The 13,848-nt window shown below is 37.3% G+C and overlaps 1 protein-coding gene across 1 annotated transcript; it reads right to left on the bottom strand.

The window, feature by feature from the left end:
- Window positions 1-7,031: 7,031 nt before the first annotated feature.
- LOC127645717 (HORMA domain-containing protein 1-like) lies at window positions 7,032-12,824 on the bottom strand. Its single transcript, XM_052129383.1, has 11 exons — window positions 12,774-12,824; window positions 12,127-12,271; window positions 11,919-11,982; window positions 9,306-9,342; window positions 9,198-9,218; window positions 9,065-9,091; window positions 8,888-8,955; window positions 7,793-7,941; window positions 7,291-7,529; window positions 7,168-7,210; window positions 7,032-7,081 (listed from the first exon to the last, which is right to left on the bottom strand). Exons 1-11 carry the CDS (start codon window positions 12,822-12,824, stop codon window positions 7,032-7,034), a joined length of 894 nt encoding a protein of 297 aa, XP_051985343.1.
- Between the last annotated feature and the right edge of the window lie 1,024 nt (window positions 12,825-13,848).

Genomic DNA, 13,848 nt, shown 5'->3' with positions numbered 1-13,848 from the left:
CAAAGGCTTTGAGTACCATACAGAGAGTGTCTGCAGCTTTAGGGGCTGTGTACTACCACCAAAAATAGTGCAAAGTAAATGGCGTAACTGTAAATACCTGAAAAATTGAGACCTAGAAATCCCAAATTGCTGTTATATTTTCATACGATCTCAAAGCTCAGTTTGAGTTGTATGAGCATGAAGCAATCGTCTTTGTTCTGCAACTGCTTTCGGGTCCTTGAAAAATGTATAATGTGCAAGTAAGGGCAGCCGGTGAAATTTCTGGTGCCCTCCTTGTGTAAGATGGTGACTCCCTAGGGAGTTGGTGCCCTACAGAGACTGCGTAGTATGCATGTAGGGAGTGGCGGTACTGGACAGAGGACAGCCTTGCCAGGTTCCCCTAACATGCATGAATAACAGAATGCAAAAAAATATGCTATGGCCTGGGATCAATTTTATAACTGACAAATTTGTCAGTTAGGGGGGAAGTATCCAAGCCACACAAGTTACTTACTGGGGTACCTCAGGGATCAGTGCTTGGGCCACTTCTCTTCTCCATATACACAACATCACTGGGACCCATCATCCAGTCACATGGTTTCTCTTACCACTGCTACGCTGATGACACGCAACTCTACTTGTCTTTCCAGCCCAACGACACCACAGTGACCGTTCGAATCGCTGCCTGTCTGGCAGACATCTCGGCCTGGATGAAGGAACACCACCTTCAACTCAACCCTGCCAAGACCGAACTCCTTGTCTTTCCAGCCAACCCGGCTGTTGAACACAACATCACCGTGCAGCTGGGTCCAACTACAGTTTCGCCTTCCAAAACGGTCAGAAATCTAGGGGTAACCATTGATGATGAGCTAAATTTCACAGACCACATTTAAAAAACTGCAAGATCTTGTAGATTTACACTCTACAATATCAGGTAGATAAGACCCTTCCTCTCTGTACATGACACACAACTGCTCGTTCAGTCCCTTGTCATAACTAGACTGGACTACTATAACGCACTCATTGCAGGCCTTCCTGCATGTGCTATTAGACCTCTCCAAATGATCCAGAATGCAGCAGCACGTCTGGTCTTTAATGAACCTAAGAGAGCACATGTTACACCACTCTTTGTCTCTCTCCACTGGCTGCCGGTTCATGCCCGTTTTAAATTCAAGGCCCTGATGCTGGCATATAAAACAGTCACTGGGTCTGCTCCAGCATACCTTAAAACATTTATGCAGAGCTACGTTCCCACCAGAAGCCTGCGGTCGGCTAAGGAATGTCGCCTTGTCGTACCAAAACAAAGAGGCACCAAAACACTTTCCCGGACTTTCAGTTTCATCATACCACGGTGGTGGAATGACCTTCCCAACTCAATCCGGGAAGCTAACTCACTCTCTATCTTCAAAAAGCGGCTAAAAACACATCTTTTCCAAAAGCACTTAACCGGTCAATAAAAAAAAAAAATATATATATATATATATATATATATATATATATATATATATATATATATATTTACATTTCTTGTTGCACTTAAATCTGTTTTGTATACTATTATGATGATAGTGAAACTTTGTAATATGGCACTTTTTGTACCACTGTCTCCCTAAGACGATTCGCTGATGTTCTTCCTCTTTTGTAAGTCGCTTTGGATAAAAGCGTCTGCCAAATGAATAAATGTAAATGTAAATGTAAATTAATGATAATATCCTGATATACTGTACCTTTTAAAATATGTGTACTGATTTGTAATCACTTCTGTTCTGACAAATCGATGATTATAATCTTTAATCTTGTGTTTGTTAGTATTCAGACAAGGGCAGACGGGGAGTGAGGATCTAAACGCAGCTCTTTTATTAAATAAACAAGAAAACACAGAATAAAACAAAACACAGAGAACAAACAGAACATCCACGAGGGGATAACAAAAATGTAAATACTAGAAACAACCATGGCAGGACCACAGTCAAAGACACCATAACATTCAACGATTGACAATGACTGGGAACAAACAGGGTTTAAATACACAGACATGATGATAACAAAACGACAATCAGGTGAGAACAATGACAGAGTGATGAGGGCCGGGAATCATGGGAATTGTAGTTTTAAGACAGTTGACAAGTGAAGCACTGAGCAGACAACGGGGAATCGTGACAGTGTTATTCATGGTAAAGCACATCATGTTTACTATCGTTGAGATTCTTTCTGCATTTCTGGAATGATTATGTTAATAAATGTTTTATATATTCAGTTGTATCCAAGACATAAAAGGTATGGTTAAAAAAACGTACTATTCCGAGTGTTAATTCTTAAGAATCCTTTACACAAAGGATTGTAAATCAACTTTGAAAAGGACTGACAAATTGACTATGTGACTCTAAAAAGCAATAATATTTCTTCTAAATAAGAAAGGAGAAGCAACTAATAAACACGTGATGATGAAGGAAAGACAGGACAAGAAGAAAATATGGTTGGAAAAGAAAAAGCTGTTAACAATTATAGCAGGTGTGATACATTAAATATATGAGATTAAATAAAAAACTGAAAGGATTCAGATTATAGCAAAGGCAGCAGAATATGATTTGAACATGGTAGGGTTAAAATGGGAAGAAATAAATGAATGCAGTCTAAAAATGCAGTCAAGCCAAGCAGCAGCATGTGTAAGGTGTTAACATTAATAGTGTTCATTTTACAATGGAATGCAAGAAGTCTGATTGCAAATGGACAAGATTTTAAACAATTTATAGATAATAGAATAGGAAAACAGGATGTAGTGTGTATTCAAGAGACCTGGCTAAAACCAAATTTAGAATATATACTAGACGCACTAGATAACTGAATTAAGTAAGGAATAAGGTTGGCTGCAATAGAAGCTATCCCTAAGAGCAAAGGAAATATAAAGAGGAAAAGAATATCGTGGTGGGATGACAAGTGCACGGAAGCAGTGAGGGATAGTAACAGGGCATTTAAATTGGTGAAAAGGACTCATAATTTCCAAGATTTAATTCTATATCAACATGCACAAGCAATATTTAGGCACACAATTAGACATGCAAAAAAAGAATGCTGGGAAAATGTTGTGACAAAAAGGAGAGGAGTAAAATGATAAAAAGGATGGGAGGGGATAGAAAGGAGGTTGCTTGTTGAGGGTAATGAAACAGCAATAACCAATAAAGAAAAAGAAGAGATGATGGTGAATACTTTTGCTAAGATAAATAGTTCTTATAATCTATCTGAAGAAGGAAGAAGAGGTCGAGAGAGAAAGAAATCTGAATTCAGAGAGGTGTTGTTTAGGAAAAATAGCAGTGATAGTGAACTGGATGTTCCTTTTAATATGGGAGAAATTAATAGAGCATAGGAAAATAGCCCCAAGAAAAGATGAGATATCCTACACTATGATACTTAAGCGTATAAGCCTTGAGAAGTTATTATTGCTATACAATAAAGTATGGGAAGAAGGCAGAATGCCAGAAAGCTGGAAAGAGGCAATAATAATACCAATAAAGAAGCAGAAGAGGATGATAGCAAGCCAGGAAATTACTGGCCTATTGCCCTAACATCACACATATGTAAACTAATGGAGCGTATGTTTAATGAGAGATTAATGTACTTCCTGGAGAGTAGAAATTTGGTTTCAAATGATCAAAGTTGATTCTGAAAAGGGAGAGGTACTATGGATCCAATAATTTGTTTAGAAAATGATATTAGAAAAGCACAAGCAAATAAAGAATCAGTAGTGGCTGTATATTTTGATGTAGAAAAGGCATATGATATGCTTTGGAAAGAGGGACTTTTAATTAAAATGCATTTATTGGGGGTTGAAGGGAAATATTTAATTGGGTAATGGACTTTTTAGATAATAGAACCATCCAAGTGAGGATGGGAACAGAGTTATCCATGTAGTTCATAGTAGATAACGGAACACCCCAAGGGAGCGTGCTAAGCCGAACTCTTTTCTCCATTATGATTAACGATATATTCTCAAGTGTCACAGTAGACATAGGAAGGTCATTGTTTGCGGATGTCGGGGCGTTTTGGAAAAGAGTAAGACATTTAGAGTATACAGTATAATAAAGAGAGTTCAAGATGGTATTAGCCAAGTGGAAATTTGGGGAAGAAAATGGGGTTTTAAATTCTCAATTGAAAAAAATTTTGGTTATGTTCTTAGGAAAAGAATCAGAAAAGACCAGATAAAATTGTATGGGAATTGTCTGGAAAGAGTTAGTAGCTTTTGGTTCCTGGGAGTATATTTTGACACTAATTTGACATGGACGCATCATATTAAATATGTAGTCGATAACTGTGGAAAAAGTAATTAATGTAATTAGTAATTAATGAGATGTCTTTTGGGAATTCAATGGGGGTCTAATGTCATAGCTTTGAAATATAATTATATAGATTTAATAAGATCAAGGTTAGACTACGGAAGTATTGTTTATGGCTCAGCGTCAAAGTCTGTGCTAACAGCTCTAGATATTGTTCAAGCCCAAGTTTTAAGAATTTGTCTAGGAGCAGTAAGGACAACACCAGTGTGCACAATGCAAGTAGAAGCTGGAGAAATGCCATTAGGGTTACACCGAAATCAGTTGGCAGGTAATTATTGGATTAACGTGAGGGGGCATAGTGATTTCCACCCAACAAAAAAGCTGCTGCAATCATGTTGGGGAAAGGAGAAGATACACAGGGAAATATTTGGGTGGACAGGAGATCAAAAAGAAAAAGTTCTGGGTATATGTGATAAGGAAAATGGAGAAACTGTGATATGGCCTATTACACCAGTATAAGTGCTGGAAAATCCATTTGTAAATTTGGAGCTATTGAGGATTAGACATAATAACCAGACTTCTGATATCATAAGTGTGTACTAGGTATAAGGATTATAAATATAAGGTCAATGTTCAGATTTTCACTGATGGGTCAAAAGACTCAAATGCAACAGGGTCAGGTGTTAGTGTACCTAGTCTCCAAATGGATACTAATAAAAGAGCATCCGACTATCTAAGCATCTATGCTGTCGTTACTAACCATAATGTTGAGACGTGGATTGAGCAAAACAGCGTAACACATTTTTAATATGCAGTGATTCCATAGCCTCTCTTGTCAGCATCAAATCAGGATCAACCAGTAACCATCAAGACCTGCTCTATGAAATCATGTTTAGTTATTCTAGAATAACTAGACAGGGGAAATATGTCTAATTTATGAGGGTCCCAGCCCATTCAGGCATCCAGGGCAATGAAAGAGCAGACAAACTGACCACAAATGCAGTTAAAAATGAATGTGCAACAGTGGGATAACGTGACAAAAGGGAGACAATTATACTCTTTCCAAAGCAGAGTAGGTAATGTGAAATATAAAAGAAGGGAGTAGGAGGGAGCACGTTATTATAAGTAGGCTTAGAATGGGATATAACAATTTAAATGGTACACTTCACATCATGGGGAAACATCCTACAGGTCTGTGCTCTCAGTGCCAGGTGTTTGAATCAGTGGAACATATTCTTGTATCATGTGAAAAGTACAATCAAGAAAGGGAAGAAATGTTCATGCATATGGGTCAGAAAATGGGTCAGATAGAGGCCATTATTAAAAATATGTTAGAATGTGCAGACAGTATTCAAGGAGTGAAATATATTATTAATTTTCCAAAAAAAAACTGGACTGGACAAGAGACTTTAAACAAAAGGGCTCTAGGTAGAAGGAGAATTGAAGATGGCAGTAATGCAACAAACCGGATGCCAACTTCCATAAAATCCCAAAGAAGAAGAAGAACCCCTCTAGTTCTTGTTCTGAGTTCTTCACTTGCTTCATGCTCCACCTCCTCTTCAGCTCCGCGCTCTGGCCCTTGTGGCTTGTAGCCTATTGTACCTCAAGTTCCATGCAATGTCGAAGTCTAGGAAGGCTCGGAGTCAAGCTCCGAGGAAGCCCTTCTCTTCTCTGTGCTACGACAGACACACGTGATGGCCCTCTATGTAGAAGGCCTCGCTTCAAAGCTCTCATCATCCATCGATGCAACAGACAACAAAAACTATCCACGATCTTAACAAGAGGTCCAAAACATTGAGGGAACCACTGTTTTCAGTAAGCCATGAGAATAATATCACTCAAATAAGTGAATGAATCATGATTCCCAGCCCGTCTGGCACCAACAATCATCCATGTGATTATCTAATCAGCAAATCGTGTGGCAGCAGTGCATACAATCATGCAGAAACGGGTCAGGAGCTTCAGTTAATGTTCATATCAACCATCAGAATGAGGAAAAAGTTTGAGCTCAGTGATTTAGACCGTGACATGATTGTTGCTGTCAGATAAGCTGGTTTGAGCATTTCTGTAACGGTTGATCTTCTGGGATTTTCACACACAACAGTCTCTAGAATTTACTCTGAATGGTGCCAAAAACTAAAAATATCCAATGAGTAGCAGTTCTGTGGACGTAAATGACTTGATGATGAGAGAGTTCAACAGAAAATGGCCAGACTGGTTAAAACTGAAAACGTCTACGGCAACTCAGATAACCACTCTGTATAATTGTGGTGAGAAGAATAGATATTCTTGGTTAGCGCTGATTTGGTGGCACGAGGGGGACCTACACAAAATTAGACATGTGGTTTTAATGTTGTGGCTGATCAGTGTATATCAACAATGAAGAACAAACACACACACACAGACACCCACACACGCTTATTGCTGTTGGTTTTATTGACATCTTTTATTGAATTAGGATGTTTGAAATAAATAATAGGTAACTAAAATCTAATGTGGCATCATAACACTTCAAAACACTTAAAAAAAATTTAAGCTTAACTTTTCTACTGCAAAACTATATGTATACTACCATTAGATTTTTAAACATTGGCATAAACTCTTACAATTTCTTCTCTAAATAAATATATCATCAACTGATTATAATTTTTAAAGTGATTTCTTCTTTTTCCTCCTTGTCAGTTTGCTCCCCACATTTTTCCTCTGCAAATAAATTATGAGAAATAGTCAGTGAAATAAATTATACAAAAACACACTTTAACATCTATCGATAAAAATTTGTCAAACCTTTGTAATAGCTTTTTTGGGAAGCTTAAACTGTGCTGCGGACTCTGCAAAAGATTAATTCACAACATTCAGCTTACACTCCATAGAACAAATCTTCTGAAGAAAAACCTTCTTAAGGTCAAATACATACCATCCTCAGATGGCAGATCCTGATCAAAGCAGTCTCTGGTCACCTGTCATAAAAAGTAGAAAGACCTCCATCATCTGAATCAAGACTGTTGATGAAATATTAAAGGTAATTGTTTCTTAGCACCTTTTCTGCTGCTCTGACTTTCAAGTGAGTGTGTGTTTCCTTCACCCCTTCTTTCTCACTTAGTCGGCCACCCTCCTGTAGCTTCCCTAGACGACTCTGTGCTGCCGCCACACGCAGTTTCATGGTGTGGAAGCGAGACTGTAGATCACCCACTCTAAAGTGCACTGCTGTTCCCTCGAACCACAGACTGTCATATACACCTGCCTTAAATCCCGGTGGTTCATATTCAGGGGGAGTGACTAACAAACAAAACCTCATAATTTTTAGATATCCTGAAAACGAAAGGCTAACACTGAGCAGCTTCTGAAGTACAATCAGTTTTTAGGATAAAAGTTTAGCTTCTGGCACTACAGCTTTGTATTAAATTGAACTATTTCTAACAGTTCAAACTCTTCAATAATCTTTAGAGGTAAAACTCTCATCCCCTCCTGTATGAATCTCAACATACATGAAGGGTATGCAGGCAGCTGTGTTTGCTCAAACTGGCAGATGTTTGTTTTACCATCATCGTTGTAGTAGAGTTTCATACTGAGGTAAACAGCATTGGGCAGAGCCTCGAGATTCTGCATGAGGAGGAACAGCTTCCTGATCAGGAGGGTTGAAGCGTTCTTAGTGTCCATCGTGGTCACTCTCACTTCCACATTCTCATTCCTTACAGAATGTAGAGGTGAGGACAATGTTTTGTTATTATTATGTTATTACATTTGAAAAGATTACCAAGATTACCAGACTATTTTTTATTTTTATAATAAGTACTGATAAATGGTGCACAATAATACTAAGAATATTTATTATTTAAATAAAAATGATAATTTTTGACTTCATGTTAACTTGGGAGTGGACATCCATGCTAAAAACATTTCTGAGAGTTCTGGTACTCTACATTGGCCACATTATGGCCACTCACTGACAGGTAGCATCTCCTATCAGACATTTTTGCATTGGCTCGAGTGTGTTTGCCTTCCTGTGACTGCACTGCATTTGCAGCCTGGGAGACCCCAGTTCGTAACCCACATAGAAACCAGGAAGTAATCATAACATTTGGGTTTTTAACATTTTAAGTTGGGGGGTACATTTTATATTTACTTCACTGTATTACAGCCAGTACAGCTGAAAATGATTCGCTTCACAACTTGCTTCTGGTGCCACTCTGTGGTCATTCAAAGCAATAAAATTAAGCACACACATGCCCATATGACCAACAACATTTACCGCTTTGGCCACAGAGGGCAGTGTTTTGCATTTCGGTAAACACGGACTAATTTTAGCTAAAGAAAAGTCAACCTACAGTACTGTTTCCTAATTCACTGTGAGATCAGTCTGATGCAAAATAATATTTTAAAGAGAATGATTATATGAAATGATGTGTAAAGTCTTCTCAGACCTTAATGTTTCAACTCATGTTATGGCCTCCAACAGTGTGTCCTTTTGCAGTCACCAATTGAAAGACATATAAGAAATGTGAACTATAGAAAAAAAATCTATTCTACAGATACACTATATACTCATCGACAAGCTCGAAAAGACATGAATATTCATACTTTTTGTACACAGGCCTTGACACACAAATAATGCAAAGCAGCTCATAGAAAACTACCTCAAGATGTCCATCTGCGGTCCCTGCTCCGAGTACCTGAACTTAAACTGATAGGACTCAATGACATGCTGAGACAAGAGAAACAAAATGTAAGTGACAAAACACTTAATTGTTTTAAGTGTTTTAAAGAAAAGTCACATTACTTTATATTGCTGTTACATAGGACTGTAAACTTACATTGCTGTCATCTGGTTTTGTGTGCACCTGTAAATCAAAGAGCCATAACATATAATAACTTATGTGTATTTATATTCTTTACAAGACGGATACAAAGAAATGCACATGTATTTATACATGTATGCATACTGACCCCAATAAGCACAATTTGTAGCTGTAAAATTAAAAGAACTTGATTAATGCAGCGGTTTATAAATAAAAACACAAAGGTTTATATCTAAATATGATGCATGTGTCTTACATATCTCTTCTCCAAAGCATCGAAACATCCCATCAGCCTTGAAGGACAAAAGTTATTTGGTCATCACTAATTTATTAAAGCAATACAACATTCAATGGACACATACTGTAGTCTCATGAGAATTTGTCACAATACTACGAGGTGGTGAATTCAAACCAATATGTACGACTTCACTTGTACAAATCTGCACGATTATACATCAGCCAATCAGGGCTTTTAACAGTAATATCATGGTTATGTTTAAGCTCTGGCTCGGGTAAGGTGTTACACATTTGGGTTAGGTTTAGAGATTGGGTTTGGTGTTAAAGTTACTGGAAACAGTTTTGGATTAACACAGAACAAATGCTACATTGGAACCTAGGACATGACGGAAGTGTCTCTCATTGGTGGGTGTATAAAGGGCCGGTCAAACTAGGATTTGAGCATGTGAATTTATTTTGGACAATGCATCAGGATCAGGATATGATGTAAAGCAGCAGGGCTTCTGGTGTAAATAAATAACACATTACAAATTTGTTTTTATTTAAAATATATCATCTACTCACTTTCCAGCTAAAAAATACTCACCGCTTTGAAATACTGTATGCATTCTTTGGATTGAGCCAAGAGGTCAGCGTGTGACGTTTCGATCTTCTATTGGTCACGCGTCCTCTTCTCATACAGATTCGCAGGTCAGAGTTCCCGAAACCTGAACCCTTGTACGCAGCGGAGTACAAAATTAATATGCATGATCTTGCGTTTCCAGTCTTCTGCGTTAGGATGCATTTGAATGGGAGTGAATGGAGCACGGGGCAGATCAATTGGGGTGGCTAATGTATTAAGTATATTATCATTGATTTTGACAGTGTGTAAGTGTTTATTCATGTCAAACTGCCTAAAGTCTCACCGAACGCACAGATGACTACAGACCCTTTGACTGATTACAGCAGCAGCCAATCCAGTGATTATTTACAGCAGCAGCCAATCCCACGATTGTTTACCACAGTAGCCAATCACAGCATCAAACAATTGCCTTCTTACTACCGTTCACAGCGAATGTGTGTTTGCGCACGTCTTTTCCCATTGTTTTCCTATGTAAACATATACTTGACGAATGTCTTTGACATTTGCACCGCATCTCACTTTTTCTTCAGCGTCTTGCACAGGATATTTTAAACACCATGTTTAAAAAGAACAAAATTTCCTAAAGGAATAGTTCACCCAAAAGTGAAAATTAGGTAGGGTTGGGCCACATGGTCTTGGGTATGGGATGGGTTTCATTTTAAGGCCCGTGCAGACCTCTAGCTTGAAGTGTAGTGTGACCACCCGGGGGGATACAAAAACCTATGCACGGCTATTATTTGTGGATTTTAGTTCAGTTTTTAATACGATTAAGCCCCACCTTTTAATTCATAAATTAAAAACATTGAATGTGAACCCTTTAATTAGGTGGTATTTATTATTCTTAACAAATCGGAAACAACAGGTTAGAGTCAACCATACTTTATCAGACTTGAAAATTATTTGCACAGGTGTTCCACAGGGATGTGTCAGTTCTCCTATACTTTTCACATTGTATGCCAATGAGTGTTCGAGTTGTAATCAGAATAATTATATTATAAAATTCTCAGACGATACAGCTTAGCCTTCTGTATGAGAAATCTGATACATCAGTATATTTTTTAGAGGTATCAAGGTTTGTAGGGTGGTGTGATTTAAATCAAATTATTTTAAAACAAAAAAGACAGAAGAGATTATTTTTGACCCCAGATCAGTAGGTGATAATACACTAGTGATAATACACAAAACATCAGTTAAGCAAATGTGTTCCGAAAGGTACCTTGGTATCTATATTAATAATACACTTAGGGGATTCATGAGAACACAGTTTGCTCTAGTGTGCAGAAGAGAATGTATTTTATGCGTAGACAGGCTGTATGGAGATGATCAGAAAATGATGTGCTTATTTTATTGTGAGGTAGTAGAGAGCTTTATTAGGTATTGCATTACAGTATGGTTTGGTAACCTTATGGTTCAAGCAAAGTCTAAGCTTGGGCACCTGGTTAAAATTGCAATGAATATTGCAGGGAAAATGGAATATCATACCCTTGAGTCACTGTATGAACAGTCGGTTCTCAGGGAAGCACATAAAAGTTTAGCTGACCCACTGCATATATTGCACTCAGAGTATGAATTTTTCCCCTCTGAAAAACGGTGCAGATTGCCAATGTGTAGGTATAATCATTTAAAAAAATATTTTATACCTACCTCTATGTATAACATTTTTAAACAATGTAATTTTTTTAAGGTTAGGGATTTATGTTTTTATTGTATTTGTTTTTATTTGTATTGCTATTTTATGATGCAATGACCTTGTCAATATAAATGCACCTTGAGTCCAAAACAAATTTCCCTCTGGGGACAATAAAGTGTTTTTCATTCATTTCATTTCATTCGAACTTGTAAGAATTGGTATGAATTCGCCATCTCGTACTATAGACCTTATTCACAGCTGCGCCAACTTTGAGTATTGACAGAAATGACAAAGAGGCTGTGAAGGATACAGTCTCTTCAATGGGCTGTTTATCCCTCACAGCCTCATTGTCATTCCCATAAAAAAATTAAAAAAGTTACCATTTAACGAGCTTGCAGGCTCCAGGGCATGAACAGTCCTCTCTAAGAACTTTGATGCACAAATCTGAAAAACAAAAATCCTCTAATGAACAAACTACCTGTATAAGGCCATTCTTAACAATTCGAGAGATTTTTCTTTTCTTTTCTTTTTTACTTTTAGCCAGTGATACATCCATGTATATGTAATTGCAAAACCAAAACCCATCACCTTCCAGGTATCTGGATCTGTAGGAGTCCTCTGGAAATATCCCACGCAGATAGGTGATGGAGGATACTGCTACAACCACCATGCGTTTGACGAAGACTAGTGACTGAGTCTCAGTCTCCAGCTCCTGCTGAAATAAACTGGTCCACTGTGAGAAGAACATCAGTGAAATACACATTGAACATCAACCAGTCACATGCACGCTAAAAACAACCTGTTTCTCACTGTAAAATTTCTGTACATAAAGAATTTAGAGAAACACTATGACAAAATGAGTGTTGTGCTCGAGACAAATAAAATGTTTAAAAAAATTCAATTTAGATATTTCAATAAAAGCCGTTACAAAAATGACTGGGGTGTTATCGTGGTATTACCGTATCATATTCCACATATTACATTTTCCGAAAGCTTCCTACACTGTTTTGGAAGGATGTTGAAAGATATCCATATTAATTGATTATTATCTAACAGTAGTAGTTTTAGATAGTATTAAGCTAACCATCACTGTAATAACAATAAGGGGAAATTTGGCGTAAACTGTTTACCGTCTCAACCCCGGCAACCACAAACCGACAGTACTATCTCTAATGTAATTAAAATCGGTGTACAAAGTTCACATTGTAGTGTATTTTATGGACTTTATATCTCACCTCAACAGTCTCCTGTTTGGCTTGAGCTCGTTTGTTTTGTCTGGCTGGCATGTTTTAAGTCAGACACTAAAATTACCCCCTTTAAAACTATTATAGCACCAATATAAAGTAAAATAGGTTGCTAATTTAATTACTGCCTCTGTGTTTAGGTAAGGTAAAGTGTTATGTGATAAATATGAGCGGATCTTTTTTTAACTGTAGTTGCTAAGTGCGGTGCAAATAATCCTTCGGTCACTTTCTGAGGTAAATTACTGCCCGTTCTATTGAAGAGCGCCGACAGCTGTCAGTCACGCGCATTTGGCGGGAAACTCGAGAACACAGATCAACAGCTTCCTGATGGTGGCATGGTTAGTAAAAAGGTGTCAATTTTTCCTGTATATTAATAACTAGCTGAAACATTATTAAGGAGCCAGTGTTGTATACATTAGTATACAGTATTCTCTGCCATGACATTAACCCTTTAAAGGAATATTCCAGGTTCAATACAAGTGTTTATGGATGTCAAAAGCATTTGTGGCATATTGTTGATGATTATCAGAAAAAAATTATTTTGACTTACTCCACCTTTTCTTTAAAAACAAGAGCAAAAACTCACTTTTTAAACAGTATAGTCGAACGACATGAACAATATATGTGTAAACATGATTTTAGTGTGATAAAATCACATACTAACCTTTTCTGTGAAGTTATAGCCAATTTTACAACATCTTTGACATGACGATGTAGTCAAGAAACCCTAAAATGACTGTAAAAATTATGATTTAACAACTATACAGCTCAAGTAATACATGTGTTTTAACAGAATAATTAATGTTAAGTGCTTTTATAAAATTATAAGCTTCACGTTTCTGCCTTTAAACCCTCTAAAAATTGTCCCCATTACATTGTAGGTAAGTGCCTCACTGGAACCTAGATTTTATTTTTATTTTTTTAAAGGAGGGACGAGTCTAAATGATTTTTTCTGGTAATCATTCCAGAAAAAACACTTTAATTGCAAACCTTGGTTCTTTAGTGACCCGGGATATCATGCCTTTTTTTTTTTTTTTTTTGTATCTCCTTAGTATTCCTCAACCTT

Source organism: Xyrauchen texanus, chromosome 6 (assembly GCF_025860055.1).
Source record: "Xyrauchen texanus isolate HMW12.3.18 chromosome 6, RBS_HiC_50CHRs, whole genome shotgun sequence".
Taxonomy (NCBI): domain Eukaryota; kingdom Metazoa; phylum Chordata; class Actinopteri; order Cypriniformes; family Catostomidae; genus Xyrauchen; species Xyrauchen texanus.
Note: the sequence above shows the minus strand (reverse complement) of the source record. Positions and strands in the feature narration are given on the sequence as shown.

Coding starts and splice junctions, on each gene's coding strand:
- LOC127645717 (XM_052129383.1), bottom strand. CDS start 12,824: ATGCCAGCCAGACAAAACAAACGAGCTCAAGCCAAACAGGAGACTGTT. Junction 12,272..12,773: donor CCAAACAGGAGACTGTTGAG/GTGAGATATAAA, acceptor TTCTTCTCACAG/TGGACCAGTTTATTTCAGCA. Junction 7,082..7,167: donor GGATCTGCCATCTGAGGATG/GTATGTATTTGA, acceptor AATCTTTTGCAG/AGTCCGCAGCACAGTTTAAG.